This window comes from Carex rostrata, chromosome 24, assembly GCF_964058835.1.
Source record: "Carex rostrata chromosome 24, lpCarRost1.2, whole genome shotgun sequence".
Lineage (NCBI taxonomy): Eukaryota > Viridiplantae > Streptophyta > Magnoliopsida > Poales > Cyperaceae > Carex > Carex rostrata.
The window spans coordinates 4,603,182-4,616,500 of NC_135941.1; the positions used below are offsets into that span (position 1 = coordinate 4,603,182).

The 13,319-nt window shown below is 32.9% G+C and overlaps 1 protein-coding gene across 2 annotated transcripts; it reads left to right on the forward strand.

Annotated features, from left to right (window-relative positions):
- The first annotated feature begins 4,880 nt into the window (after positions 1-4,880).
- Positions 4,881-12,193, forward strand: BGAL10 (beta-galactosidase 10). 2 transcript variants are annotated; one of them, XM_078325414.1, is made up of 19 exons: positions 4,881-5,185; positions 5,277-5,372; positions 5,700-5,812; positions 5,908-5,974; positions 6,106-6,198; positions 6,348-6,491; positions 7,470-7,558; positions 7,644-7,749; positions 7,858-7,945; positions 8,052-8,170; positions 8,258-8,422; positions 8,807-8,985; positions 9,189-9,289; positions 9,466-9,575; positions 10,015-10,122; positions 10,242-10,352; positions 11,280-11,491; positions 11,764-11,898; positions 12,017-12,193. In XM_078325414.1, the coding sequence occupies exons 1-18, from the start codon at positions 4,994-4,996 to the stop codon at positions 11,885-11,887; spliced, it is 2,217 nt and encodes a 738-aa protein (XP_078181540.1). In that variant the 5' UTR covers positions 4,881-4,993; the 3' UTR covers positions 11,888-11,898; positions 12,017-12,193. The 2 variants fall into 2 exon arrangements, with proteins under 2 accessions (XP_078181540.1, XP_078181539.1); XM_078325413.1 differs by lacking the exons at positions 4,881-5,185; positions 5,700-5,812 and having other exon boundaries at positions 5,307-5,372.
- Positions 12,194-13,319: the final 1,126 nt, after the last annotated feature.

Below are 13,319 nucleotides of genomic sequence, written 5' to 3' on the forward strand. Positions count from 1 at the left end.
CTTTTATGTACTTGGCATAATGATACACGTTTTCTAATGACATCGAGCATTGCCCATAAGATAGTAGCGCGCTACCAAATGGTTATATCTAAATTCTGGGTAATCATCTGGCCTAAACGATTCTTCAACCAAACATATAAAATAGGAGAAATCATACAAGCACGACGTAAGAATATAGTCAATCTCATCCCTCATGAGCAAGAGAGAACTCCATTTGCCCGGTCAGACTAATGAGAACAGTAAGTAGTGCCAAACTCGAACTGGTGCACTAAACATGCCACGAACTCGAACCATGTAGCACAACACAAGGGCCTTGAACCGTGTAGCGTATATCAGAGCTGCCACAAGCTCAAACTGTGCAACCCTAAAACAATGCCACCGGGGACTGGAACCTCCGATGGGGTAACCAGCTCTAAGCATGTAGCTCCTAATGTAGATGGGGAAGCTCCTGAATCGGTCATACATCCGGACTCGAACCGGTGCACGTAAAAATATAAAATGAAACAGAAGATATATAGTTTCCAATCAAAAATTCAAATTTGACTCATCAAATTCTGCTGGACTAAAACTGAAATAGATTGATGACATAATTTGAAAGGACAAAGTAATCTATTTGAAAATAATAAAATATAGATTTGAAGTACTTTAGTTTTATTTTAAGACGATGAAAATTTTAAGTTTATCAGAGTAATTTCTTACCGAAAATTAAGTGTGTTTTGGTGAAACAGTGTGAGTTAATGCTGTTTTTTTTTTAAAAAAAAATTGTGAACTTTTAGAGTTGTTATATAAAATTTACAGCTACAAAAGTAGTTGTTATCTGATGTTATGTAATAACATATGACACGAATAATGAAAAATTAGATTAATCAGTTATCTTTCACTTAGCTTTCATCATGCTCCATTGTTTTGGTTCTCTCTGAGGCACTTCGTCAAACAGAACAACTGCGAAAATGCCTGAATTCTTTGAACATGGGCAGTGCTTGGCCTACAAATAGAACACCTTTTTGACAAGAAAATCATATTTACAAGTCAAAGCAATTACAGAAATTTGGATCCATTTTATCTCTCCTGTTGTGAGCCCTCCACTCAGAGAACGAGCTGGTTTCCAGATCCTCATCCCTCGCCAACGGGTAGACCCGGTTTCATGTGCAATTGCGGAAAGGATGCAGATAAGACAGTCACGGTTCATGGTAAATGCGATGGTATTACAGTTGGATTATTGAATCCAAACCCTCATTCTAGTTCCTAATTTTGTTGCTACATCTCAATTAATCAGAAATTATTGAACATCTTCTTTTATCTTGGATTTACAGTTGAATATTTTCACATTTTTCCTTGTAGGGAATAAAAGCCAAATCTGAAATGAACATGTACATCAAATAATTCAAAACAAAAAAAAAAAATTAACCAAATTAATTAGATCAGTCATGCATGGCTCACAATATTGAAAGAAATCGGTAGATTTCAAAATATAAGAAAACCGTAATGGTTTACAATGTCCGACGGGATGTTATAAACTATAACATTCAATTAAAAAATAATTTTCTCAAGTTTGAGTCCATATGTTATAGACAAAAATGTCCGGCTTTTTTTTTTGCATGTTGTTTTGTTAATTAGTGGTTTAGTTGATTTTGCTAATATGGACATTATAGTTTATAATGTTCGACGGGTTTTCTTATATTTCAAAATCTGTCAAAAACTATTGTGGATTTTTTTTATGTTTTTCCTATTTATAAAGAAATCAGCAATTTGAAAGGCCAAACATAATTTATTTGAGAGAACAAAATATAGATTTAAAGATGATGAAAATTTAAAATTTATTAATGTTTCTTACCGAAAATTATGAGCGTTTTAGTGACAACATTGTGACTTAATGCTATTTTTTTATGTTGTTTTGTTAATTTTTTTTATGAACTTGTCTATAATAGTTGTTATATAAAGTTTAGAGCTATAAAATATTGTGTATAAAATATTACGAGGACAATGAAAAATTAAATTAATCAGTTATCTTTCTCTTAGCTTCCATCATTCTTTTGTTCTCCCTATCGTCGAACAGAACAATTACGAAAATGTCCGAACTCTTTAGGATATGTTAGGTTGTCACAAAATTGTACGGAATTATATTTTTTGAGTACGGAAATCCGCAAATTATATTATTGGAACCTATAATTTGGATATGCTTGGAAATAGTTATGAAATATGCTAAAATGAATTTTCAATTGTATTGTAAAAATAGTTATGAGAAATCATAATTTGAGAAAGATATGAAAAATTATATGTTTTTAAAGACTTGTTGTCAATAATATATTTTTTTAATTAGTTATTATTGATAAGTTTCTAATAAATTATAATAATATAAAGTCTAATATATAAAGAGGAGGGTTCAAATGCCTCCATTTTTAAAAACTTAAATAACTCAAAGTTTAAAACTTAAACGTCAAAAATAAAACCGTTAGATGTGATTTATGTTATTTTCTCTATGTGTCCATAAAAAATTATCACATTTTGATTTTGCTTTTATATGAATCAATAAGTTGAAAAATCAACGTCTATAAATTATTCACATTAGTATACATTTTTACAAGCTCAAGATGACAATCAAAACAAAGTTAAAATGTCATAATTTTTTACGTGTGTATAGATAAAATGATGTAGTTCATATCCAATGGTTTTATTTTGAATTTTAAGATTTAAATTTTGAGTTATTAAAGTTTTTAAAAATGGAGACATGACGAAGGCACAAAAAATGAAGGTATTTGAACCCTCCTCATATATAAAATATGATAAAATTTTGGAAAATTATAAAAAGTAATAGTTGTCATGAAAAAAAATAATGAAGTTAATGGTGAAATAAAATAGTAAAAGTAAAATGATTCTGAAATATAATATATAAATTAAATAAAATAAGAAAATAAAACAAATTGTATCTGTCATCAAAATAAATGAAAACAAAACTGACAAGATGTAAAGGTAAATGACAGGTGAGAAAAAATAATTAAGTTCAAACAAGATTCTAAATAGCGCGCTATAGCGTTTTCAGATTATAAAAGCTATGGCGATATCAGCGCTATATCGCGCTATTTCACGCTATAGCGGTGCTATTTGAAAATAGCGCTGTTTTTTTAATCAGTCCGCTATGATGCGATAAACGCTATTTAAACCTTTGAGTTCAAAAGACCATTCCACAAAATTGACAAGATGTAAAGGTAAATGACTCAAATTTTGAGTTTGAATACGGACTGTGCCCGAGATCCCTCTAATATTCGTGTCAGAACATATCAGACAGTCCTGATCCAAACTCATATTTTGAGTTACCTTAGCTGATATGAATTCCCCACCAAAATTCCCGACGAAAATGACCTAAAATGGGGTAAAGGTTTTAACAGAGCATTCTTGGCTTCGTACAGCCCACAAATCATATGCAACGCTACAGTTTGTGAGCTGCGTTAAGTTAATACTACTCTGTTAAAATCATTACCTCTAAAATGGGCAGATCCGTATCCTCCCAAGTACGAGTCCGCGTCGTCTGCATAGAATCTTTTGAGTTAATACATCTCAGCCTTCTAATTTTAAAAGGAGCCCATCCGACTCTAGCCTATAACATAGGAGTCTTTAATATTAGTGCTGATCTAATCAACACGAATTTTAAAACTTATCGGACGGTCCAGATATATTAACTCAAAAGATTCTTTTTTGAGTTAATGCAGAGGATACGGGACCTGACTCAACAAAATTGAAGCGGACAGCCTAGATTTAATATCAGTCGATGCATGTTCGGGATGATGGAGGGAGCAGTTTATTTGTGCTTTGAGATTCGTGCCAAGTTAAAAATTTCGATCTTGGTCCGCCCGATTTAATTGTACTCAGTCAAGTAACCTGAGGGATGTGAATTCAAAATGGGCAGTGCTTGAGTTACAAATAGAACACCGAGAAGAAAATTATATTTATCAAATCAGAGAAATTACAGAAATGGGGGAACCATCTTATCTCTTCAGTTGTGGGCCCACTTGGGTAACAGATACAGGATTGCAGATCCTCATCGCCAACGGGTAGACCCGGTTTCCATGTGGCATTTGCGGAAAGGATGCAGATAAGACGGTCACGGTTCGTGGCAAATGCAATGGTATGTTTTCATGCATTTAATTCATAAATGTGGGCCCCAGAAACAAGAATTCAAATCCCATAAAGTAACTCAAATTTTGAGTTTAGGTCCGAACCGTCCGATCTGTTTGGGCCGTAAAGTCCTGGATTCTGATCGAACAGTCTGGATCTAAAAATAAATTTGAGTTACTTTAGGGGATCCGTACTGCAGAAACGAATCACATGGCAGTATGGCACCCGCTATCCATGTCGCGCCAAAAACAGATCCCATATCCATTTTTAGGTGCTAATCCGCTCCTGTTCTATGAACACACAACACAACGACAACCAATGTACATGATCTTTCGAAAAATGCGAACTGCAAACTATTTTTGATAGTGGCGCGTAGCCGCGCCCTACAGAGGATCTCTCTGCAACAGTTTAATATTTGATTTTTTAAAATTTTAACGATCAATCTGAACCGTTCAATATAATCTCCATATGATTATATACTTGTAAACAAAATTTCATATTTTTAAACTTTTTACTATCTAAAAATCAATTAATCTGAATGTGTACTAGCAAACAAAATTTTATAATTTTTTTTTTTTAGATAAGTAGAAAATTACTTGATCTGAAAGTATCATTGAGATTCATGCAATTAAAAAAGTTATTCATTGAGATTCGTGTATAAAAACTTTGAATGGTTGGAATTGAAATAACAACACCCTATTATTCCATTGGAATAACAGCAGATTTATTTCCCTACATACAAGCCTACTGACTACTGACGAGTGACGACTGACGCGTGCTTCCGTTCAGACTCCCCCTTTCTCTCTCTCCATTAAAAGGCTTCATCACTATAATACACAGAAATCGTTCATTTCCATTCCAACACCATCTGGGTGCACCAATGGCGAAGCGAAGCAATACTAACAACTCAAAACACAGTCTCTCATTACCTTTTCTCTTCCTCCTTTTTCTTTTCTTTCCATCCCTATGCTTTTCCAGCAATGTGACCTACGATGGCCGCTCTCTCTTCATCTCAGGCCGCCGCCGCATCATCATCTCCGCCTCCATTCACTACCCCCGTAGCGTCCCTGCTGTACATTTTCTCTGTATATCTTTCCTTGAATGCGTCTCTGTGGGTTAGAGTTGTGTTAGAACTTAATTTATTGTATTTTGGAAAATTGTAGATGTGGCCGGGACTAGTGGAGGCAGCGAAGGAAGGAGGTGTAGATGCAATTGAGACTTATGTTTTCTGGAATGGGCACGAGCCCTCTCCTGGCAATGTGGGTCCCAATTTCAGTTTCTCTCTGCTATTATTATTTTCCGTTTTGTTTACGCCACCTTGAAGATATGGCGTAAAATCCCACCTTTTATGAGGGTATATTTGCAAATGTCAATTTTTAGGAGTTGTATATAGATTCTAAGCTAAAACCCTGTTTCAAATTTCAACCTTGCTTCTCTGTGGGCTTGAAAGTTTGGTGACCTGAAATTTGCATGTATGTCCTTTTATTACATAAATTTTACATATATGCTATTGCAAGATCTGTATTTAGCACTAATGCACCACCTTTTTTGCAAAGACATTTAAGAAAGTTTTATGGTATTTTCAGTATTATTTTGAAGATCGCTTCAATTTGGTGAAATTTGCTAAGATAGTTAGAGATGCGGGTCTCTACATGATCCTTCGAATTGGACCATTTGTTGCTGCTGAGTGGAATTTTGGGCAAGTTTTGAATAATACATCCTAACATACTCTTTATTTCACATCTGCCATTAGCTTTGAACCTTTGTTATCTCAATAATTTCTATCAAATGCAGAGGAGTTCCGGTTTGGCTACATTATGTGCCCGGTACCACATTCCGAAGTAATGATGAGCCCTTCAAGGTTTCATGCTATAAAATGACAGCTTTTATTTTATTAATTATTTGTACTTTTAATGCTTTAATGGAACAACAAACCATTTCTTCTACTACTTAATGAACTACATTTTGTTTAATGTTGGGCATTGGCTACAGAATCATATGGAGAGATTCACGAAATATATAGTCAGTATGATGAAAAGTGAGAAATTATTTGCTTCCCAAGGTGGCCACATTATCTTAGCTCAGGTCTCTCTCTCTCTCTCAAACTTCAGTAAATGCATATGTCATTTGGTCAAATTGTTAATTAAATATCAAATAATCCAGCCGTGCTTGTCTATTATCTATCATAAAATGGGACTATGAATTTTAACGGTATCCACATTAGCTAATTGCAGATAGAAAATGAATATGGTGACATAGAAAAGGTCTATGGAGATGGTGGTAAGCCTTATGCCATGTGGGCTGCCAGCATGGCACTCTCACAGGATATTGGTGTACCTTGGATCATGTGCCAACAATATGATGCACCTGATCATGTGGTAACTACATATCACTTTGTTTACCTATTTATTTAGGTACTTACTTTCCTTTTGTTTTCACCTAGAATTCTTCACAACTGATAGTGACTTTTTTGATAATATGAGAAATGTTGCATTTTCATGCAAGAAGAAAAATATCACTTTATGTCCTGAAAACCAAATAAAACATCACAATTATCTTAAATATTAACTAAATAAAAATAATTTTGCTGCACCTTTTAGAATTTTTGCAGAATATACACTCAAAACCCTGAGTTATTCCTACTTTCTCATTCTTACTACCATATAATTACCGAGATGGGGGTAACTTTTTTAAGAATTAAGGAAATATTCTTGGCAAGTGTGATAATTAGAATAAGTTTTTCCAGAAGCTATGTTATTAACAATTAGAGTAAATTACAAAATGGTTCTCTAAGTATCACTCATTTAACATTTTGGTCTTTAAAATTTCAAAAGTATCTAATTAGTACTAAATTGCTCCTATTTATTGAAAAAAAATACTTTTTAATCCATTGCACCATCAATTTAGGAAGGCAAATAGTATATCTTGTTGCAAAAATAATAAATACGACGACAATACAAATATTACGATCCACAACATCACACATCAATTAAATGGGTACTAAATCTATGTCCATGTCATTAGGAGTCAATTAAAAAGTAATATTATATACATCGTAGCATGAATATCATCATGACATGGATGTTAACGTGGATTTCTCAAACTTTTTGACCGGTGACAATAATACGACCAATTGGGTACAAAGTGAAAATTTTAAGGATTCAAATGAGAAATGAGTGATACTTTAGGGACTATTTATGCAATTTACCCTAATATTTAATAATAATTCATTTTCTTTTAATCGTTATGCAAGTTTCTATTCATAAAGCACTCTAAAATGTTGAGTGTAATTTGCAAGAAAAACAAAACTTTAGTATGACTTTTGATTTTTATTATTTACCCTGGGACCATTGCAGATAAATACTTGCAACTCATTTTACTGTGACCAGTTTACACCGAATTCTCCAAATAAGCCTAAAATTTGGACAGAGAATTGGCCTGGATGGTAAGCCACAATAATTTATTTTCTCAACTTTATTTAGAAATGGTAAAAAATGTAGAGGTATTTATCTAGTTAATTATGCTTTTAGGTTTCAGACTTTTGGGGCAACCAACCCACACCGACCCCCTGAAGACATTGCCTTTTCTGTTGCGCGTTTTTTCCAAAAAGGCGGCACGGTTCAAAATTATTACATGGTATATTTGTAACTTTTTCTTACAAAATATTTATGCATATTCTTAATATTTTTTTTATTTTTCCTCTTACAGTGATTTTTTTTTCCTTTTTGTGGTTTTTGTTTGAAGTATCATGGCGGAACAAACTTTGGTCGAACAGCTGGAGGACCTTTCATTACAACAAGCTATGATTATGATGCGCCAATTGATGAATATGGTACGTATATATATATATTCTTTCAATATAGGGAATATTGTGTCTTTCCTATTTGATTTAATTTTTTGCTTTGCCATTTTCGTGCATCATTTTGGTGAAAAATTAGGGTTGGTGAGGCAACCGAAATGGGGGCATTTGAAGGAACTTCACAAAGCTATAAAACAATGCGAAAATACCCTTCTTTTTGGCAATTCTAAACTTCTCACTTTTGGCCCTTTACAAGAGGTAAATTACTTTGATATCTGGTTCTCTTTTTAGTTTTCCGATTTCTCCTTTTTTGACTGATTGCTTTTCCAATTTTTTTTTTGTTAGGCAAATATCTATACTGATCATTCTGGGGGATGTGTTGCATTTCTTGCAAATATGGACGAAGAAAAGGATAAATCAATTGTTTTTCAAAATAGGGCTTATAATGTGCCGCCTTGGTCAGTCAGTATCTTGCCAGATTGTAAAAATGTCGCATTTAATACAGCAAAGGTACTCTTTCTGTTGATTGATTTTTTTTCTTAGATTTTATGTTGCTGAGCTCCTCATTGAGCTATCCTTTGCACAGACAACCATCAATCTTGTTTTCCTATAACAGCCTTGAACAGGTTTGTTGATAGTTGCATAGCTCATAGAGAGGATATGGCCTTATAGACAAAAAAATGAGATTAACTTTTCAACTTTTTAGGTCTAATACTTTGTTCTTCAAGGTCAAGGGTTTTGACCTAGTGTTATGTCAACAATGAAAGGGTACAATAGTGTTATGTTAACTGGTTTAACTCCATCTCTGGTTATATGTTAAAACTATATTTTTACATAATTTTTCAATAATTCTACTGTTTGATAAGTGATGTGGAACTAATTATTTCTGTGTAGGTCAAAACCCAAACTTCTGTAGTTGAAATGATTGATGAAAATTTGCAAATCCCAGAAGGTTGGAGTATTTTCCAGGAGAAGGTTGGAATTTGGGGTAAACCTGATTTTGTAAAAAATGATTTGATCGATCATATCAATACTACCAAAGATTCTACAGATTATCTTTGGTACACCACAAGGTACACAAATAACAAGTAACAAACCAACTTTTGGTCTAAAAGAGTGTATAAGTAAAATTGCCTGAAGAAAAGGGCGCACAATTTAATGTCATCTTCTAAGTTAAAATTCAAGATTTGTGCCTTTTTATTTTGAAAAATGGCTTACACATATTATTGCCAGCTCTTTAATTTTTTTTTTCGATCTTTTATTATTGCAATGACAGCTTTTATGTTAAGGGAGGTGAAAAGATTTCAAACCAATCTCTTCTCATAATTGAATCCAAAGGCCATGCTGCACATGTTTTTGTCAACGGAAAACTCCAAGGTTTTTTCTCTTTACTTTCAAAGCAGTATTTTTCTCTCCTTCATTTGAATGTTTAGTTTTGATAATATTTTCTTGCCATTTAATCAAGAGTCTGATAACTAACACGAAAAATCTGTGACCAATCTACAGAATATTTACTGCTTGTATTGATCCTCTTTATATGCTTCTAAATTTAGGTAGTGGATATGGAAATGGATCGGAGAGTAAATTTAATCTTACTACGCCGGTAACCTTAAAACCTGGGAGAAATGACCTTGCATTGCTAAGCATGACAGTTGGGTTGCAAGTAAGTGACTTTCCTGAATTACATCTGAACTGATGTGTTTCAATAGAAGCCCTTGGTACAATGAGATCAATTTCTTTCAAAATAAAAAAAAGAGAAAGAGAAAGAGAAAGGAGGTAACTTCACTACAGATCAAACTACCTCAGAGTTAACCTTGACATCTGGAGGCTAATGCTACAAAATGTTCTTGACTAAGATGGATTAAATTGTTGTATGAATTAACTTATTAATATTTACATCATTACATGAGATACCTACTTGTGTTTACTTGTATTGAATTAATCTTCAATTTTTTGAAAGGTCAATATCTTCACATGCTGAAAGCATCCATAGTAAAACTAATGAAGTCCAAACTTTGAATTATTTGGATTCACAATGCTATTAGTGTTCTTTTGAGAGTAGTCTATATTCTAATTTTCCTTTGTTTAATAAACACAAAAAGAATGCAGGGCCATTCTATGAATGGGTCGGAGCAGGTCCCACTAGTGTAAAGATTTGTGGTCTGACAAGCAGGACCCTTAATTTATCTTCACATGAATGGGCCTACAAGGTATACTTAATTGTTATTTTATTTTATTTTTATTTTTATTATTACTTCTTCTATTTGAGAAACTCTCAATATTGATATAAAATATCAAATTTATGATTCTTTTTCAATGTTTTTGAAAGATCGGATTAGAAGGAGAGCATCTTTCTCTTTTCAGTCCATATCAGAATGGTGATTTGAACTGGAAAACATACTCTCAACCACCAAATAACCAACCTCTGACATGGTACAAGGTAATGGTTTTATATATCCTTTCACTTGTCCTCAGAAGCTGTATAATATGTATGTTAAGTCATATCTTAGCAAGAACATAGAAAGTGCCATAGTATGGGTCAAATTCATGGGATGGATGAGTTGATAGCCAGTATGTATACAAATTCAGCAGTGCATATCTTTACTATAATCGTACACTTGACTGTTTGGTGTCTTATTGGTGTTTTAGGGTGCATTTTTTCCTCAAATATATTTGAGTATACAAATTCAGCAGTGCATATCTTTACTATAATCAACACTTGACTGTTTGGTGTCTTATTGGTGTTTTAGGGTGCATTTTTTCCTCAAATATATTTGAGTAAAACAGGTAGAAGCCAGTGAAAACAAACTTACTTGATTGCTCTTACTTTTAAAGAGAAAAGTTCAAGTACCTCTATTTTTTGTGCCTCCATTTTGTGAAAGCTGAAGGAGTCAAATATCTAAAACGTGAATAACAAATAACCTGTTAGACAGATCCATAATACGTTATATATTGTGGTACTTCGGGTTTAGTTAAATGGTCATGACAAGTACAAAAACAATGCACAGAAATAACCAGACGAGTAGAATTTTATGAACTTTTTGATGTCCATCAAAAAATAGCTGCATGTAGTGACATGATTTTGTGTGTGCACACAAAGAATGTGACATAGATCATATAATGGGTCAGTAATTTCAATGGACTCTGTATAATTTTCAAAAGGAGGCATTTTAGCCCTCCTAATTTTTGAATGGAAAATTAAAATTGTAAATATGCATATGTTGCAAAACAGGCAAACCAGTCTACCAAGCAAAGCATTTTGCAACAATAGGATGCTCTCTGATTATAAAGTAGTACTTGGTTTAACCTTCAAATCTTTTAAACAATTTGCCTTTTTTTTTTTTTCTTTTTCTTATGTATATTTCAGGTAATAGTTGACACACCAACAGGCAACGACCCAATTGGTCTTGACATGCAACACATGGGAAAAGGCCAGGCTTGGTTAAATGGGTATCCAATTGGGAGATATTGGCCAAGAGCTAGTTCTCCAAATGACAAATGTACCTCAACTTGCAATTACCGAGGCAAATTCTTCCCTGACAAGTGCCGTACTGGTTGTGGTGAACCCACTCAAAGATGGTATAATGTCTTCTCAATACCATAATATTTTTCTAAAATATAAACAGGTATAGGGCTGAGGATGCAAGTAATTCAGGTTTTTGTGTACAACTAACTTGTATATTACCAGGCATGAAAGTTATGACCATCATGTAGTTGTACCATGAGTGTATATATATAACTAGGAGATGTTGATATCATACTGGCATTGGTATCAGGGTTGAGTATGAAGCTTCTTGGTATAAAATATTATAGGATAAATTATAATTGTAAAATTCCTTCTCTTTGGTCAGGTACCATGTACCAAGATCATGGTTTCATCCGACTGGTAAAAACACACTTGTAATTTTTGAAGAAACTGGGGGTGATCCGACAAAAATCAGTTTTGCAAAAAGGCAAACAAAACATATCTCTTGATAGTTGAAAAGGTATGCAATGACAAGTGTACTGTTGAAATAGCAATAAGATATACTTGTCAAGATCTTCTGTTTAATTGGGCTTTTATGAGATCAACTTTTTATTAGTTTATATATTTTTCTTTTGTAGGTCTGTTTGAATGCAAATTTGGGGATGATTCGTGCAATTGTATTTCCAAGTCTCTAGCTGTTCAAGCAGTTTGTTCCTAGAAAACTTTGAAATTTTGATTTCAATTAAATTTGTAGAATTAGTATTGACTATATCAACGTCTGATAAGCATATTTAATTTAATTTACTGTCTTAAAACATTGCTAGAATTTTCTTAGTTCTCATTAACTGAGGTGGTGTGTTTCTTCTCTGAACAATTATTTCAAACATATTTTTTTTTATATTAGTAACTAGTAACCCACAAAATTCTTGCTTATTTTAGTCTAGTTAGCTGAATAAATTAAATCACTTTCAAACCAGAATTAATTTTTTCTTAACAATTTTGCCTCCATGCTCATCCAGTCAGAGATTTATCACCAATTTTTGCTACTTGTGTCCTATGGTGGTTGTATATCATGTTATGTCTTTAGGAAAGAGACAAGGGTCATAATTATCAAGTAACAGGCTCATTCCTCCTACCTCTAAAACTACTTTTATTCATGACATCACATTTCAATGCTTACAATTATGATTTTCTCAGAGGCTAAGTATGGTGACTATTCTATTTTATTGAACTACTTTTTGTTGATAGCGAATATAAAATGTTTGATCATAGCTTCTTAAACAAAATTCAATATGGTTCTTACTTGTACGGCAAAATGTATTATCATGATCATTTGAACCATCAACCATCCTAACCTCCTTTAGCTTTGGATAATCTTATTTATTGAAACATTTTTTATATACTCTACAAGCTTATAAGTTTGCATGCTTTAATTGCCTTCTTAGACGCAAACATTGGCGCTCCATGTCTATTTTAGAATTCAAGATACAACATCTGTACTTTCAGCTTGCAAAATAAAATATAATAAAACTTTTTATACTCAAATCTCAATGATTGAAGTGTAGTATAGCAAGGTCCTAGAGGGAACAAGGAAAAGAAAGATGTTTTTATAGAAGAAAAAGAAAATTTGCATTCACATAAAGGCATATCAAATCTAGACAATTTTAGTCAGGTGTGTCAAAAAGATAATAATTTAATATCCTATGCGTATAGTGTGGTGGAGGATCACTTGATAATTAAATTACTAATTTGATAATGATAGCAAATTTTCAAAATTAAATTTGTATACGGGCAATTAAATTGTATGTGATTTATTTATTATTTAGTGATGCATCATTAATCGTTAATATCAAATCATTGAAAGTTTAAGTCACTTGACATATGGAGAATTAATACATACATCAAATTTCATTGTTATGTAGATCATGTTTATAACGTTGA

Bases quoted from the DNA above. Each gene is read 5' to 3' on its own strand.
- BGAL10 (XM_078325414.1), top strand. From the start codon at position 4,994: ATGGCGAAGCGAAGCAATACTAACAACTCAAAACACAGTCTCTCATTA. The intron at 6,199-6,347 runs GTCTCTCTCTCT...AGCTAATTGCAG, and splicing joins GCCACATTATCTTAGCTCAG to ATAGAAAATGAATATGGTGA. The intron at 9,290-9,465 runs GTTTTTTCTCTT...TTCTAAATTTAG, and splicing joins TGTCAACGGAAAACTCCAAG to GTAGTGGATATGGAAATGGA.